We start from the raw sequence: 17672 nt of genomic DNA, 5'->3' as shown, positions 1-17672 counted from the left end.
ACGGACGGATGGTCAATTAAACAGGCCGATGACACGTGGCTACCAGAGGGGAGGAGGGAGCGTGAGGAGAACCGGGCCGGCAAAACAAACAGCTCATCAGCCCAGGTTATCGGCCGGGTCCGCGGCCGTGTATCACCTGCCGACCGAGTATCGAGCCGGAGGAACGTGGCCCAGCGATCAACCAGCTCCAGCCATTGATTAACAGTGTTCTCTTATTCCCGGCCAAGAAATCGGCCCGTTTCATTTATCTGAGGAGAAACAAGGGCTGCGGAGCGTGTGTGTGTGTGTGTGTGTGTGTGTGTGTGTGTGTGTGTGTGTGTGTGTGTGTGTGTGTGTGTGTGTGTGTGTGTGTGTGTGTGTGCTCGTGCTGAGTAGAGGGGACACTTCCCGCTGAGCCACTTTGCATTTAAAGCCAGCAGCCAAATGCTTCTCCTATGAAGAGCGTCTGGGAGAAAAAAAAAAGGGCTGTTTTTTTTTAAACGTATCTCAGCGTTCGCCTGCTGGAGCCGATCTTCCCGTTGGCTCGGAATTCTGGCCCCCGTTGGACCCTCGAGTAAACCATCCTGCGCCCTCTCTCCCTCTCAGGATGTGTTCCTTCCCTCCGGCGCTCGCTCCGCGTACAGGACGCTCATTTTGGATCCCAGTGGGGGGGGGCGGGGGGCGTTGGAACGTCCTGACTCCGAGATCTGAAATGTCATTTAAAAGCCACCCGACGCTGTTGGGCCGGTTTTATTTTCCCCGTGTTCGACTACAAGGTCAGTTTGCACCAACAGCTGATGAGCGATCAATAGGAGATTTGAATTTAAAGAGCCGTGGCCCCCGGGGGGGCGGTCAGTCGCCGGTGCATGTTGTTGCCCTGGAGGGGAAGGGGGGGGGGGGCGGCTCTAAGCCCAGAGGCTCAACAGAGACCTATATCCTCCCACCCCCCACCTCCCCAAGCTTGGTTAACTCTCAAGACCATGATTAATTCATGGTGGATTACAGTCTGGAGGCAGAGGAGAGAACCAGGATTGGTCCTCGCTGCTCCGCAGGTTTGGGGAGATAAAGGTTCCCCCGGATTCACGCCGCAATCCCAACGCCGGGCTCGCTCCTCCTCGAGTACGAATATTTGTCGCCCTTCCTGCGGGAGACGAGGCCTCGCTGTTTAGACTTCCTGATTGTAATTGCAACTTTGTCGGGCGGAATAAGTCGGAGCGGGAGCCGCGGGCGGACGGCGTCGCCGTGGCGGGCTAATAAAAGCATAACAAGCGGGAGCGCGGCAGTCACGGCAATTTCAGCACCGTCCTTCACAGCTGCGCGGCTAACTGCTCGTGATTAGCCGGCGACCTCGAGGAAGCGAGGGGAAGATTCCCGGGAACGTCTGCGGGGGGGAGTCGATGGGGCCGCGCTCCCCCTTGCGTCCGCACACGTGAAATCGGCAGAAACGTCGGCGGCGAAACCTCAAGATTAGCATCCGCGGTTCGCGCCGCGGGCGCTAACGGCAAACCCGCTTTTACATCCGCAGAGGACGATTTTGTCGGGGAGGCCGACGTCCGGCGACGCCGTCAGATAGCTGCTGCAAAAGAAAATCTGTGCATGTGTCACGTATATTTTTTCGTTTTATTAGAAAGACATTTTGTCAACATGTTGTATTTATACAGTGAATGGTCTAATATGCACTGGAGGTCACATAAGCTCAGGTTTATTGGGACAATAAAAGACAAAGCATGAGGGCTCGAGATTCAAAAAGACGCAGCAGCTATCAGCCGCGTAGCTGACCATCAATTTTTAATAGTTTGGATTTTCCGCCTCTTGAAGACACAAAAATAAAACCTGTCTAAGTATGTTATATTAACAATTTTATGAATGCATCATCAGGATTCTACAAAAGGTCGACCGCTCCGTTAAACACTTACATTTTGATGACGGTGCCAAGCACTTTAACAGTATTTGTGCTATTTTTTTTTCTCTCTTTTTTTTTAATTATTTTTTTTTTAATATTTGGCAATGTCTACTTTACTTGTGTTTTTATTGTTTTTCCACCATTTTTTTTGTAAACAACATCTTGTACAAACTAGCACAGTGAACCACAACCCCAGCAAATCTGTTTTTATCTCCATACAATATAAACGAAATCAATACAAAAGTTTGGTTGGTTGCTCGGAACTTTTTCGTGTGGATCGAGAGGTTCTGAAACGTTTGTTGTTGTTGTTGTTGTTGTTGGTTGTTTTTTTTCGAGACTTCTAGACTCCTGAATTAAATAGATTACGTAAACAGTTGACTGTTCTAAGTCCCATTTTGAACCCCGGTAGAAGATTTTTAGAAGGTAGACTTCATCTCATGGTTTCGAGTTCACGTCCGTCTTAAATAAAGGGTTTGCACTCCGTCCAGGGTTTCTACCGTCGGCCTTTTGAAGGCGGCTTTCTTCAGATTTGGCGAGAAAAAAAAAAAAAAAAAAACCCGAAACAAAACAGTCCTGATTGAGGACAAAATGTCATTTCCTCTGGGCTTCCGTAGTGTCAAAAAGGTCAAGTGTCAGTATGGCAGAGCCTTGAGAGGCAAAGAGGTCTGAGGAGCTTCTGAATAAATACAAGTCTGGTGCCCGGACGCCACTCAGCCGTCGAGCGGCGCCGCCTCAACACGCCACCACCCCTCAGCCCCTTTTCTTCTCCCTCCGTAAAGCTATTGAAGTCTTTGACAGTAGCTAATGATGCTTTTGTGGTCAGGACACACTCTAAGAGATTTGGAAATGGTTGTTATTCACCCTGTCGGCGAGCATTCGGGGGGGGGGGGGGGGGGGGGGTCGGGTCGTGACCACTGACAGGAGCCGGGAGGGGTGACAGGGACCGGGGCAGTTCAAGAAGTCTTTGCCATCACTGGGGTTTTTATAGGATGCAGGGTCGAAGGGGGGGGGGCCCAAACACCCAAACACGATACTGAGGACAATGTTCGTGAGCACTTTTCTTTGTGCCCCTCAACGGAAAAAACCCAAAGCTACCAAATCAAATGGATAAATTTAAATAAATAAATAAGAAAACACCCAAAAACCAAAATATGATTCGACGGTGTCGCCCTAACCCTGTCGGTATCCACGTCCCTGCTCTGACCCACAGGCCCCCGGACCTCACCTCCCTTCCCGGTGGGATCGGCCCCCGCGGAGCAGCTACCACACGGTGCCCTCGTTCATTTCCGAGGGCGGGTGGGACAGGTGGTTGTTGTATCCGGCGCCGTTCAGCGACAGTGAGGTAAAGGGCGGACTCGGGCCGAACACCTCGGAGGAGATGCTGCTGTGCAGGGGCCCCGGGATGCCGGGTTCCGGGCTCGGAGAGTCCCCCGGATGGTGGGACATGATGTCGGAGAAGCGCTGTGCCTCGCTGGAGGGGTGGTGTCCCGGCAGGGGGTGGTCCATAGTTCCGAGGGGGGTTCCGGTGGGGCCTGAGGAGGGCACGAATGGGAGATCGACCGGGGTCTGAGCCTGCGAGGACGGGGGTCCCTGAGGGAAGAAGTCGTAGTTCCCTCCCGGGCCGTAGTACTCGCTTTGATAATCTGCAGATCCGAGAGAGGGAAAAAAGGGAGCAGATGAGAGGAAGAACGGGAATAATTCAGAGGCGTCGAGGAAATCTGCTGAATTCACGCCGCTCAATTTGCAGGAGAGAGGCGGGGAGCCCCTCGCCGCATCCGTCTCAGAGCACGCTACACCTAAATCAGGACCGCCGTCGGGTGGGGGTGGGGTGGGGGTGTGGGGGGGCAGCGAAATTAATTAAAACGAGGAGCATTTCATCTACCTACTCGGATGATTTCTGTTCTTTCTTTTTTCTTTAAATTCAGGAGGGTTTTGGTGGAGGTTTGACTTCAGCCGTGAGGACAAAGGCCCGGTGAAATTCCCACATTTCGGAGCCAAGGTTTCCGAGCTTTTCGCCCCGTTTCTCCCATTTTACACCATCCCATCCAGTGACGAGAGAGCGAGCAGATTTGTCTGAATGGTGTCGTTTTTAAATCTTTCAAATCTCGATTTTCCTTCCTAAATTTACTTGACTTTATTAAATGCTACCGTCAACAAACCGCGTAAATATGTATCATTTAAAAAATATATATTCAATTATTCTGCGTCCATTCCAACAAAAAGAATATAACACTGTAAATAAATAGTATAAAATGGCTGAATGGCATCTGGAATCCGTCATAATTTAGAGGAGAAAATAAGAAAATAAATGTTAATTATGAAGCCTCGCTCACCTCCGTAGTAAGAGAAGGGGCCGTTGGGGATCAGCTCCCCGGGTTCTAGCCGGTCCATCAGCGGCCTCATCCGCCTCGGGCTGCGGAAAAACGCGTGTCTCCGCGCTCCCAGCGCGCTCAGCTGCTTCATGCGCCTCTCTTTGGACCGCCGGTTCTGGAACCAGACCTGGAGACGCACGGAAACGCACACGCACAGATATTTACACGCGGGTCACCTCCAGTCGCGGTGAAGCTGGCGGCGCCATTTTGATCGCGCGTCAATATAAAACGTGGAGAGAAATGGAGGCGTCGGACGAGCTCTGACCCCCACCGCGCGCGTTTTACGCGCGAATAAATATGCAAACAAGCAAACAAACAAACACAACAAAAAAAAAAAAAACACGTTGAGGATTATTTTAACCGCGCTGTGCACACACGGCCACGTGTAATTAGGCGTCATATTTACTTTGGCACCTGCACAGAATCGGCGCCAAAGCCGCGATGTTCTGGAGAGGAATGCGCCCAATTCCCGATCCGGCAGCGCGCGACACATCTAACCTCGGGAATGATCTTTTAACCCCCCCCAATTTACTCCCAACGAAGGCGGCGGCGGCGAGGCCTTAAAATCTCCAATTAATACTTAATAGAGGGGCTGTTACCAATATATTAGCGCGCTATGGGAGGTTATCATTTCCTAATCTATAGGCCACCGTCCTTTAATTACGCACCCCCCCCCCCCCCCCCCCCACATGCCCATAATATATTATTGTGATATATCATCAGCTATAACACATTTTCAAAAACAGTGACGTCAAGGTCTGACGTCAAAAAACAGAACCGATTTCTGTAAATAATAATAATAATAACAATAATAATAATAATAATAATAATAATAATAATAATAATAATAATAATAACGACAAGCAACAATAATAATAATAATAATAATAATGATAATAATAATAATAATAACGAGCCACTTCCGGGGTGCTCTTTGTTTAACTCTTTCTCTGGTAATTATTCGGGCTGTGAGGAGGCAGCCGAACAGATTTGCGTCTCTCCACTTGGCCGCGGACGCGCGCAGCGTGGCTAAATGTGGTCGCAGAACGTGACGGCGGGGCCGTGCCAGAGGCTCCCAGTGTTCCCAGCGCGCCCCGCGCCAGTTGGCGCCTTTGCCCCCGTGCGTGCGCCAAGAATCAAAAATACCCGTATAAATTACACGTTTGTGAATCAACCGCGTCCGTCCGCCAATCTTTTTTTTTTTTTTGTTGGAGGCGCGGGGGGGGTTAATGAATTCAATGCGACCAGGCGTTCTGAGGGGAAGGGGCTCCTCTGTTTAAAGAGGGGTGAAGGATGTGAGGATGAACGAGGCTGGGGGGGGGGGGTGATGGATGAGGCCTTCACGGTCACGGCAGCAGCCTGGCAGAGACATTTTACCATAAAATATAAGCTGTTACATCACACCTTTTTAATGAGTGCCTATCAAGCAGTGGGGGGGGGGGGGGGGCAGCCCACCCCCGTCCACCTCTGGATCCCCCCTGATCATTATGATCCACCATATTTCCGAGGGAAAGTGCTGGAACCTTTGGATGAAGGTTTGTTTGAGGGGAGGGGGGAAATAAATGCGCGCTGTGGACGGATGAATGCGCTGATGGGGAGATTAGAGGGATAATCCCCGGCGGGGGCCTCTCTCACCTGGATCACCCTCATGTTCAGGCCGGTCTCCTGGGCCAGCTGCTCCCTGATGTGTCTGGTGGGTTTGGGGGTGGCAGCGAACGCCGCCTTCAGCGTCTCCAGCTGCTTGGCCTTGATGGTGGTGCGGGGGCCGCGCCGCTTGCCCCCCAGGTTCTGGTCGTCGTTCTCGTTGTTCACCGTCTCCTTGTCGGACAGGGCGGCGATCTCCGTGTCCTTGAGCACCACGTCGTCCTGGAGCTGGTCTTGAGAGTCCGGGGATAGGCTGGGGTCGCTGCACGTGGTCACTGAGTGACGTCAGAAGACGAGGAGTCAACAACGGCAATAATAATAACAATAATAATAATAATAATAATAATAATAATAATAATATAATAATAATAATAATAATAATAATGTGACGAATCGAATAAATTGGTACAAAATGACGGGAAAATGTAAACAATTATACAACAATATAAAACTACACTGCAAATATAATACAATATAAAATATAACTAAAAATAAATCTACATTCCAAACATCAAATGAGCAGCTATGAGGAGAAATAAATATGAAAAATGAAGGGAAAAAATAATCTTCATCTGGGGCTGAAATGATCAATAGATTTTCTCTTTGTTGGATTCTGGATTCTGAGCTCTGGTCATGGAAATGATGAAGCCACTGCGGGGCCGAACACGCCTCATCCATCACAATTTACCCGCTCACACACGCGCGCGCGCGCACACACACACGCGCACCTGAGAGCAGGTTGGTGTCTTTCACGTTGCTGTTGCTCAGGTAGTCTTCTTTGCACACGAACTTGTTCTCGTCGATGATGTAGAGCTCCTCTCCGGTGGACAGCTGCTTGTTGCACATCATGCAGGTGAAGCAGTTCAGGTGGAACACTTTGCTCCGGGCTCTGCGGACCAGGTCGTTCGGGGAGATGCCCTGGAAACAGCCGCCGCACTTGGTGCCGAACCGCCTGCGCAAGGACGAGCGAGGAGGGTTAGACGGGGAAAAGGACCAGAATAATAACACAATAATAACCACAATAATAACCACAATGATAATAATAATAATGATAATAATAATAATACTTTTAACAACTAAGGCAGCTCGAGTTGGACCTATTAAATAGTTTTTTAGGCATTAGAAACTCTTAAAGGCGGATTAATTAAAACCGTGGATGTACAAAGTAGGAAGGATTTTGTCATTTATACATTAATATAAAATAAATAATAATAAAATGTGTGTTCCAAATTTACGATTAAGATAGGTGAACTCGAAACAACAACAATAATAATAATAACAACAATAGTAATAACAATAATAACAATAATGATAATAATAATGATAATAATAATAATTTTAATCGCCATCAGCATGTATTTAAAAATAATTTCCCGAACTTTTTCTGACCTAATTTTTTTTTATTCTCTATTTTTTCTTTCCCATCGACGTCACTCTGTTTCTGCTGCGCGTGTTCGGTTTTGAATCGACTCTTTTGATGTGCTTCCCCAGCCTTTTCGCGTGTGCACGGTGAACTAACACGCCTGGCTCAGTAAATAGTCGGGACCCGGCCCTGCGGGCTGCTCCGCTCCGCAACAATGTGTATTGCGGGTCGTTGCGTGGCGTGTTGACAGCTCGTCTGTGGTTGCGTTGCCAGACTTGATCTTCTCAGCTAGTTTCCTATTCAAATCCACTTATCACGTCCTCCTCACCCGGCCTGGGTAAACACACCGGGCCGCGGCTCCTCGGCTCCGGGTTTGATCCGGGACCCTCTCCCGGCTGCAGCAGCGGGGGGAGGAAAGTGTGATTTCCTCGAATTCCCAACAAACCGCCCCCTCTCTCCTCCCGCGTCGCCCCCCCGCAGAGAACGAGTCAACACGCGTTTAAAGTTGCTGCCCCTCTTTTGTTGCTCTTTTGCATAAGAATCTAAATTAACAAGCTTTTAATTAGTGGCTGCTAATCAAAGCTCATCACCTCCCGGTCCCGCTCACGCCTGCAGGCTCACGCGGCTCCATTTACTTCTTATTAACTAACAATTCTGCGTTCAGTCATTTTATTTTCATCTCTTTTTTTATTTCTTGCTAGCGGGATTTTTTACACTAACTGGTGATTTGTGTGTGTTTAATTGTGCAGCTGGAAATCAAATCCAAGAATGTTCAGCATGAATGTTTGATACTGACGTAGAAATCGAGGCCAGATTCGAATCGGCGTTTAGGATCCGTTTAAATTTCAGCGGGTTAAATCAAAGACACCTTTTAAAAGAATTCAAAGATCAAAGAGCCGGATGGTGATCAGGCACCGGCGAGCTTACCTAAAGAAATCATTCTTGCAGTAAAGTCTGCCCTCCCGGGAAAAGCACTTCTCCGTCAGGTTGCACTTGCACTCGCAGCACTGCACGCACTTGACGTGCCAGGCTCGGTCCAGCACGTTGAGCAGAAATCGGTCCAGGATAGGCCTCTCGCAGCCGGCGCAGTGGACCATGGCTTTGACTGGGAGGACGACCCCGCGGAGGAAGCGCACACGCTCACACACACGCACACACACGCGCGCACAGACAGTCAGGATCGCAGGCCGGGCATTGACCGGGTATCTGCTTCCTCCCTCCCCTGATTCGCCTGGAGCTCCCGGGTCAACGCGCGCGGGGTAGCCGGTCGATCAGGTGTCACCACAGATTTCTTCCCGCATGCGTTAAAACAAAAAAAGAATTAAAAAAAAAAAAAAAACGGCGTCCAAAAATAAAACAAACACGGGCAGAGACGTTTGTCCTCTTTCTCCTCTGCCTGGCGGAAAAGCCAAAAGCTGCAATAAAGAAGCGAGTCCAAATATTGGGATCCAAGAGCGTGGAGCTGCCGCGCGGCTCAGGCGGCGCCGCTTCGCGTGTCCCGGCGGGTCTCGCGGAGGTGACGCATCGGCCGAGGAGAGGCGTCGCGTGTCACTCGGAGCTGGAAGAGGCGTCTAATAAAAAGCTTTCGGGGCAGAGCTGTCACACAACAGGACGCGCACGCCTTTAAGTGACTCGGCGCTCGTTGTCATGGCAGCGTATCCAGTGTCCGAAAACGTGGCGAGAAACAAAATCACACGGCCCAGGAAAGACGCGAAGACTGTCCCCGCTCTGGCTGTCCGACCTGGAGGCTTCCGCGCCTGTTTGGGGGTGCTGGGATGCGCTGGCGGCTCCGGTAGCACTCGGGGGTTGTTGGGATGCCCTCAGCCTCCGGTACCGTGTGTATGCTGGGATGCGCTGGCTCTGCTGTACACTGTCTTGCTCCTAAAGCTCCTGCCCAGCCTTATTCTCAACCTCCTGACGTCAGGCCGCTGCCGGACCAATCAGCTCCGCGCCGTGCCAGTAGCCATCAAGCCGCCCCATCAGAACCCAGCGAGGGCTCCGCGCGCTATTTATGCCACACACTCAAGACGCCAATTGTCAAGAATTTGCCTGCGAACTGTCATATGTTAGTGAATTTGTTTGGAGGGAGCAGCCGCGGCGGAGGGCGCGCGGCGCGGAGGGACACGCGCCACTTCTGCTGCTGAGCAAAGTGTCTTCGGGGCGTGAGGGGGGCAGAAGGAGGAACCTGAGCAGGTACACGCGGTGGCGGCTTCAGGATTCTGCATGTTTCCCCGCGTCTTCACAGGCAGCAAAATGCGCACAAATGCGGGTGTGTGTGCGCGTGTGTGTGTTTTTTGGCAACATTCGGGAGGTTTGCGCGCGTCAATAAAAGCAGCGTGAGATTTGAGGCGAGCTGCACAATTGTGAGCGACTCTGGTGACTGTCGCGGCGCTCCCGTGCGCGTCGGCGGCACCTCGGCGTGGTGTGATGGGGACGCGAGAGACAGATAGGCTCGAAAGTTGACAGACTGTCAGGAGGCGCGCGGCCCAGACACCTCGGACGATTCATTATCGGGGTCCAATCCACTTCAGACCCGTCCCGAGCCCAGCACGAGCCCAGCACGAGCCCAGCAGCCCGCTGGATGACGGGTCATTTCCCACCAGTGAGGGTGGAGGTGAGCCTTAGTCATTTACAGGCCCGGAAATGGGTGATTTTTAAAAAAAAAAAGATAGGGCTGAGAGGGAATTGTGACTGTTATTTGTCTTCCTCCTCGCGGCGGAGACACGCGTCAGAGATGCGTGTGCACCACGCACACGCCGCGTTCGTCCCCGCTGTGAGAGGGACGCTTCCGTTTATCCGCTCGGCGGCTCCGAGCGGGGCGCGCTCGACCCGGCGCGGCCGTTGGTCCCGCAGCAACAGCCCGCCCGCCTCCTCCCGCACATGGGCCGCTTCTCATGCACAACGGCCCGCGCCCGCGCAGCTGCCCCCGGCGCCTGGGGAGCCCCCTTCCCCGGGACATGTGTTCCTGGCTGGAAGAAAGGGAGATAAGAGTTGAAAAGGGCGCGCGCTCCCTCTCTGCCGCTCTATTTTAGGCTCTTTTCGCCTCAACATCCTCTCCTCCTCCCTCTCAGCTCATCTCTCATCCTCTTTCTCCTACTTTTCTCCTTTTCCTGCGCGCGTTCTGCCGAGCATCTGCTTCTATTTCCATCAGAGGGGACCCTGGGGGGGGGGGTCATGGCAACGGGCCGCTCCACGCAGCCAATAACTCGCGTCTTTTCTTATTTTCTCGCTTCCAACACAAGAATCTTAAAAATCCCGCTGCTCAAAGTTGCGAGCGCGCGGATGTAAACAGCCCAAGTTGTTGTTTCCGGTCGTAAGATGCCTCGATGGCCTGTCAGCGGGGATAATCTCCGCTGATTTTAAATAAACCGCAGAGGGAGAAATAAGGCAGATTAATCCACGAATATACAGGCAAATCAAAATCTGGGCTACAGGCTTAAAACATATCTCAGCCCCCCCCCCAGGCAAAGACACTAAGGAAAGGGAGGTTTAACCTTACCAGTGTAATCCTCCGCAGCAACAGATTTTATTCTGCCTCCTATTTTCACTCGGTCTGAAGTTAGAATTAGAACACGTGGGATAAAGAAAAGAAGTTCTTATTTTGTGGTGTGAGAGGCCTCCAGCGAGGCCCTGCAGGACAAAGCAAAGCCCCCCCCAACACTTATTCCCGCTCTGTGAGGAGCTTTTTTCCTTTCTGAACTTGGGCCCCGCCGGTCGGCGCGGGGGTCCTCGGACCCTAAGTGGGCCCGAGTGTTTGCGAAGCAGCCTGGGAGCTCGGGCTTTATGAGGTGCAGACGAGTGAAGCGCTACAGCGGCAGATAATTAAGCTGAGATAATGAATGAGGCTGTGAAGATGCGCGAGGTCATTAATTCTAATCATGACGCGTTTATTTGTCTCCACTCTCTCCTCCAGGACGCAGCGCCGAACCCCGGGATGACCCGGAGCAGGTGATCACACCTTCGTGGAGCTTCTTTCTTTTATTTTTTTTTTTAAAAAAAGCGAAATGTAGGTGGGGGGGTACGGTAATATCAACCCCGGCTGCAGCTTTGATCAGCTGGGTTGAACCGGAGAGGAGGAAGAGGAGGAGGAAGAGGAGGAGGAAGTGAAGGGTTGGCTGCCCTTCTGCTCCATTTCTTTTTTTAAAAAAATAAATCTTTCAACCCGCCGCAGATTTTCATCAGTTCCAACTTAACGGAACATTCCGACATTTCTTTGAGAAATAAACTGGCCGATTTCCGCGAATCCGACTCGCCTGATGTCGTTCGGATCATTTTTCAATTCTATTCCTGTTCGGGAAACTTTCCCAAGTGCGGCCGCGGCCCAGACGCGCGCGTCCCGAGGAAAAAGCGGCTCGTTAAATTAGAAATTTAGGTAAAGAAATTACAAACGGACCCCGGATTCATTTACAATTTGCGCCCAAACACTGAGACAATTCTAAAAATAATTGCACACGTTCTTTAGCGCAATCCAGGTATTGCTCCCACTGTCCGTGTCCTGCGCGGTATTATCACGCACTCACAGGCCACGCAACCCCCCCCCCCCCCCCCCCCCCCCCGACCCTGGTTCCATCCTGCCGCCGCTCACGCATCAGATCTGACGCCTCTGACGCGTTTGTGGTTCTGCTCACATGACCGCAAAAAAGAGTCAAGCGATCGACCGGCGGAGCTGCGGCCTCCTCTTCCTCCTCCTCCTTCTCTTCCTCCTCTTCTTCCTCTTCCTCCTCCTCCTCATCATCATCAGCCAAACATATGCCGACGTGGATTATCGAACCCACAGAAACTCTGCGCAAACATTTTCCAGACTTTTCAACTCCGCTGCGGCCTGTGAGAGAAATCCAATCGGATTTATAGATCATCTCCCTACAGCTGTCCTTTCTGTGTCACGCGCGCGCGCACACACGCACGCGCGCGCACCCACCCACACAGATTTCTAATCGGTGTGTGTTTTCTCAAGCAGATCAACGCGGTGACTCCGGTTAGGGGGGCTTGGAGGTGCAGAAGGACCCCGCAGGAGACACCGAGGTCACGGAGGAGCAGAGCCCCACCAGGAGCCCCACCAGAGCCCCACCAGAGCCCCCACTCACTCCTCTAGGGGGCGGATTCAGGCCGGGCTATGACTGACAGTGAGCTTGTAGGGATTCATACTGTTCGTGCTCCTCATAATGATATTTTATTTCCTTAAATCTAAATCATTGTCAACACTGTTTTACAATAAATGCGGACATATAATCAACCCATTTTAAGTAAACACATGATTTATTGCGCATTTAAAATCAGACCTCTTCGGACACTGATTAAAATAATTGACATTATAAAATATAACGTAGCACGAGCCTTCAAATGTGGTTAAATAGTTCACTGTAAAGGCAAATAGATCAGCCACGGCGGGACAATTAGGAATCAACCCGCAGAAATCATCCCCAGCCATCCAAAAACGCGAGGAGGCATCAAACTGTCATCATGAGCTCGATGAGGCGGCTCTCCATTTTTTTTTTAAACGTTTATCAAATTAAAAGCGGGTGCAAAAGGCTCTAAAACGGGCTCGAACCAACACAGAATGATCCAGTAGCGGCTCAGATTAATGGCGCTCGGCGCTTATTCTGCAGCCGGGGTGAAAGGGCCGGGATCACTAATGATTAGAATATAATGTGCGGCGATAACCACTCCCTTTGAGATATTATCGCCCGCTGGCCAAAGCTCTGGGGACGCTGCTGCATGGCTGCAGAGCTCCAGATATGCTGCGGCGGATTTCTGCGCTCTGAAATATGAAGGAAAAAAAGATGCCCGCAAGCAGAGAGAGAGAGAGAGAGAGAGGAGGGGGGGCTGATAACCTACATTAGAATAAACGGGAGCGCACAGCAGAGCGGCCCGTCATGGTTTTCCTTTATTAACCAGGAGCACCAAGATTCTGCTGAATGAAATATGGGCCAGTGTTTAGTGTGGTGCTGGTGCTGGTGCTGGTGCTGGTGCTGGTGCTGGTGTGGTGCTGGTGCTGGTGCTGGTGGTGGCGTCACGCCCGCCTCTCGTTTTCATTTTAAATTGGCCCCCAGTCAAGAAAAGCAGCGATAATGACAGCAAATGGAGCACGCGGCAACAGATTTGGCTGTTTTCTATTTTTCCTTTTCAGCACCAGAGGCCAAAAGAACAGAGGACATTCAGGAAGTCGCTTTTGTGATATTAAATGGTGTTTTTTAGACATTCGGCATCTGCGTCAACTCACGAAATATCCCGATTAAATCTGCGACACCACTTAAATAATCGGGATTTTACGCAGATGTGGATCAACTAATCAATTATTGCTTCTACACAGATTTAAAGAGGGCGCGTCTTACTGGCCATAAATGCTACAAATACCCCTTCCTCTGCTATAAAAATAAAATAAACCATATCAGGTTGGGAATCTGGAGGAAACCGTTTGTTCTCCATAATGTGAGGCGCGCGACTCCCCAAAGCCGATTAAGCTGTAAATCCGCGCATAATTATCGACAATGACTGATCAATAACAAGCAGCGCGCTTCTCAACAACATCTGAGTGCGAAAAGAAGGACAGAAAAAGGTGTGCTGCAGGAACCGGGGGAGGGGGTGCGTGCGAGGGGGCCGTGCGGGACGCAAACGCGCGCCATCGGTCTTCATCGGAGCGGGCGTGTGCGCAAAAGGCAGAGGCGCGCATAAGGTAAAACCCGCATCAAAGCCGCGGCTTTATTTTTATATCCAATAGATCAGCAGACAGACAAAGCTTTATTTCCACCAGGAGGCAGATATTTTACCTCTGCCTCGCGGGTTTATGCTGGAGAGGTGTCAGCCGCGGGGAATGGATGGCTAATGCATAGGCAAGGCGCGCGCGGCATGCTGCACGTCAGATAGGAGCTGCGGGGAAGAGCGGCGGGATTTAGGGCCCCTGGGGGCCCAGCACGGGGGACTGAGCACCGGGCTCCACTCACACTCTAGCTCATAACACAGTTGAACGCATAAGCACACAGCCCCCCCCCCCCCCCCCCCCCCCCCCCCCCCACCTGCCACAAAGTTGCTTTTACAGCCTCAAAAGAAAACAGTGATGCGGGGGAATAAGACGAACACGCGGGTCTGACGGGAATGCGGGGCTTTTTATTCTTGCTGTTTTCTATTGTTCAGTAAAACAAAATGACCAAGAGAGGCTGTGATAATTTACCCCCCCCCCCCCCCCCCCGCCCAAAAAAAATAAAATAAATGAAAAGAAAATCATTTCAGAATGAGAAAAAGTCAGAAAATGAAATAAGCTCAATTCAGCGAAGACACAAAGAGACCTTAAGGGGGTGATTTTGGAAAAATAAAATAAATTTACAAAAGAAAGAAATTCAGGCCTGTGCTCTTTTATAACAGGGCCACAGCAGAACCCCCCCCCCCCCCCCACACACACACACACACACACACACACACACACACACACACACACACACACACACACACACTCTTTCTGCCTGAACCAAGTCAGAAAATGTGCGAAAATCCCCCAAATTTTCCCACATTCCATATGAGGAAACACGTCTGAGTCGGGACCAGAACCTCAACATTCGTGGTGATGAGCACAACTTTATTCCCAAAAGGTCTGTAAAGGTCAACGCTTCCTGCGAGCTACTTCCGGTTAGCCAACATCTTCCGGGCCGCTCGCTCCCGGACAGGAATGCAGATTTCTCGCAAGATCCCGCGCAGAGTTAACGAGATTTACAACGGCGTCGAAAACACAGAGCTTCCCTGTCATATTTCCCCCTCGTGCTAAATAGAAATCTTAAGAAGTAATTGGAATTTACTGCATACCTGAATAACTGCATATAAATAAGCGCACATTTCATCGGGGGTTCACTGACACTGTTGGGTCGCATGGAAACCGCCGCATACATTATAACGCGCAGCAAATAATCTCATTTCGCCGCCGCCGCCGCTACATGCTTGGGATTCTGTCCAAATTACGGGGGATTCGAACAAGCGTTTTCAATTTATTAAACCTATATGGGCAACATTTCATTTTAATGGGACAATTTATTTCTGGGATGGGATTATCAGGGGTTGGTTGAAACCATGGCAGTGTGTAAATCTGACGGTGTTTATCTCATTTAATGGCAGGCAGGCATGCCCCCCCCCCCCACACACACACACACCCTCTCCTCCCTGTCTGCACGGCCCACTTTCAGTGGCCGATTCAGGTGCTTTGCAGGGTCCCTGCCCCCCCCCCCCCCCCCAGCTGAAAGGCAAAGCCAGCTCATTGACTTTGACCCCGTCTCGCCGACGATCCTCCACACCTTTATGAGCCCGCATGTGCTTACTGAATTTGGTGGAGGAGGACACAAATCCTCCGGATGGGATTGGCAGTCATGCCCCCGGTCTCTCGGCCCGACACGCTCGGGATGTAAAGTGGCCATCCACGCCGCCACCCCCGGTCGAGAGGGCTCAGCGGATTTGGAGATAATGACATTGCCGCCTCTATTAAGATTCACATTAACCATTTCAGCGCACGACCTCGTTTCCTTTGTCCCAGCCGGTTGTGTCGGAGGGCTCGCAGCCGCCCCGGCCCCGAGTATTCAAATGTGGCCAAACAACCTGCACACATGGGTGAGGGGGTGGGGTGGGGGGTCTATATGCAGAGTACAGTGGAAGAAATCCCACTTGTTGAAAGGGAACCCTTAACATTCATGAAACAAACTATTTTCCATTTTGAAACACAAGGTCTCGCTTCAATTTCACTCCCTCCGCCCCCCCCCCCCCCCCCAAAACAGCACCAGTGCCCCCCCTGCTGGCTCGCAGAGCTGAGTCAGTGGGAGGGAGGCCAAATTGTTTGTCTCTCCCTGTGTCAGGGCTCTGCGGCGGGGATGACACCATGAGAACAAGTGCTCTCCGTCTGGCTCCTGGCTGATGGCTCCATCAGGTTGGAGCAACAGGGAGCCCCGATGCTGGATGAGGCTGAGCGCAAGTACGTGCACGAGTGTCTGAATGCGGGGAGAGGCGGGGGGGGGATTGTTCTGAGATTCCAGGGTGAAGGAGCGGCTGGAGGAGGGATGAGAGAAAGAAAACTTCAGGAATGGTGGTGTGGGACCAGGAGCTCCGGCATCACGTCGGTGAGCTGTTAGCCGGGTCCGACTGCTAGCTTAACTGGTGCTGGACTGGTGTTGATGGGAGAAGGTCAGTCCATGTGTGTGATAGCATCACCTGCCCAGTAGCTGCTGCTGGAGCTGCAGTCGGAGCTCCATCAGCCTCCACGTTTCCTTGGCCGATTAACGTTTCTGAGATGATTTCCCTTCCCTTTTGCATCACATTTCCACCCCTGCTGGTTTGTTTCAGCCGGCTCCGGCTTCCCATTCAGCCCATTTCCTGATTTCCTTTCTTCTCCGGCGCTAATGTGGATGGGGTAGTTATGCTGCTGCATGGAGGAGCCTCCTCCCCGCCTGGCTCGCTGTGCCTGCAGATGAGTTGAAAGGGTGAGGAGGTCGCAACCTTCCTGGGGGATGTTTTACGATGACACGGCCGGGAAGGTCTGATTTGTCTCCACTGGAGCGTGCTGCTGGCGTCCTCACACCCAGCCAATGAAAAGAGAGAGCGAGAGATAGAGATAAATAGAGAGAGGGCCGAGAGAAAGAGAGAGTGTGCACAGAGGAAGAATAGAAGGCTTTTGTGTGTGTGTGTGTGTGTGGGGGGGGGGTGCTAGAGGAGGAGGGCGGGCTGTAAATTAGCCGGCTTGACAGACTGATGGTCAGCAGCAGTTTTAGAGAACAGAACCCACCTTGACCCTCGTTTAGGACGTCCAGCTGAGCCCCGAGGGAGAGGAGGAGGAGGAGGAGGAGGAGGAGAGGAGGAGGAGGAGGAGGAGGAGGAAGGTGACACTTCAATAGGCAGAACTTCCATCTCCTGCATTCCCAACAAGATGCTGGCACTTTTTAATCTTGTTAAGACGCATTAACCCCTCGAATAAAAACCGTCTGTTCGACTGCAGGTGGAGCGGAGAGCAGAGGAACGGCGTCCTGCGCCTCCTGCAGGAGTCCGGAGGAGGGGGGACTCCCACACCAGGACACCGTCCGTAAATGGAAAAGAATCCTCTTGTTTCTGCCTCTGTAATAAAAGCTGCCACCGGGAGCTGCGCCGTGTTTTCATTTGCATGGACGCGCTCCTCTCTGCTAGCGGGGGCGGCGGCGCTAGCGCTAGCGCCCCGCCACGCCGCCCCGGCGGGGGCTAATAAATCATGTAATCCCTGATACTGCAGGACAAACATGGGAGCAGACCTCATCAAGTCTCGGCACAGTCCTTTTATCTGGGCCCATCTTTGCCTGGTCACACACGGCACACACTCCCCTCACAGGCGCCGGGGCCGCGGATCACAGCCCAAAGCTGCCGGCTCCTGGCGCTAAGATCAATATTGATGCTCAAAAGATGAGATTTCTCCCTT

General features: G+C 51.7%; 1 protein-coding gene and 1 long non-coding RNA gene across 6 annotated transcripts; one reads left to right on the top strand and one right to left on the bottom strand.

Annotated features, from left to right (window-relative positions):
• Positions 1–1580: 1580 nt before the first annotated feature.
• On the bottom strand, positions 1581–9113 carry lhx1a (LIM homeobox 1a). The gene is made up of 5 exons (XM_057050110.1): positions 8189–9113; positions 6627–6850; positions 5890–6173; positions 4216–4381; positions 1581–3525 (listed from the first exon to the last, which is right to left on the bottom strand). The coding sequence occupies exons 1-5, from the start codon at positions 8356–8358 to the stop codon at positions 3143–3145; spliced, it is 1227 nt and encodes a 408-aa protein (XP_056906090.1). The 5' UTR covers positions 8359–9113; the 3' UTR covers positions 1581–3142.
• Positions 9114–9275: 162 nt separating this feature from the next.
• On the top strand, positions 9276–17362 carry LOC130535201 (uncharacterized). 5 transcript variants are annotated; one of them, XR_008953059.1, is made up of 5 exons: positions 9276–9530; positions 11175–11209; positions 12219–12384; positions 16090–16205; positions 17223–17362. It is a non-coding gene; the product is annotated as an uncharacterized LOC130535201 (long non-coding RNA). The 5 variants fall into 5 exon arrangements; XR_008953058.1 differs by having other exon boundaries at positions 9276–9875; XR_008953056.1 differs by having other exon boundaries at positions 9279–9454.
• The last annotated feature ends 310 nt before the right edge of the window (positions 17363–17672 follow it).

The sequence above is a fragment of the Takifugu flavidus genome, chromosome 12, assembly GCF_003711565.1.
Source record: "Takifugu flavidus isolate HTHZ2018 chromosome 12, ASM371156v2, whole genome shotgun sequence".
NCBI classification, from domain to species: Eukaryota; Metazoa; Chordata; class Actinopteri; order Tetraodontiformes; family Tetraodontidae; genus Takifugu; species Takifugu flavidus.
This window is presented reverse-complemented; position numbering and strand designations above follow the sequence as displayed.

Coding starts and splice junctions, on each gene's coding strand:
- lhx1a (XM_057050110.1), bottom strand. CDS start 8,358: ATGGTCCACTGCGCCGGCTGCGAGAGGCCTATCCTGGACCGATTTCTG. Junction 6,174..6,626: donor AGACACCAACCTGCTCTCAG/GTGCGCGTGTGT, acceptor GACGTCACTCAG/TGACCACGTGCAGCGACCCC. Junction 3,526..4,215: donor CCCCTTCTCTTACTACGGAG/GTGAGCGAGGCT, acceptor TCGGATCTGCAG/ATTATCAAAGCGAGTACTAC.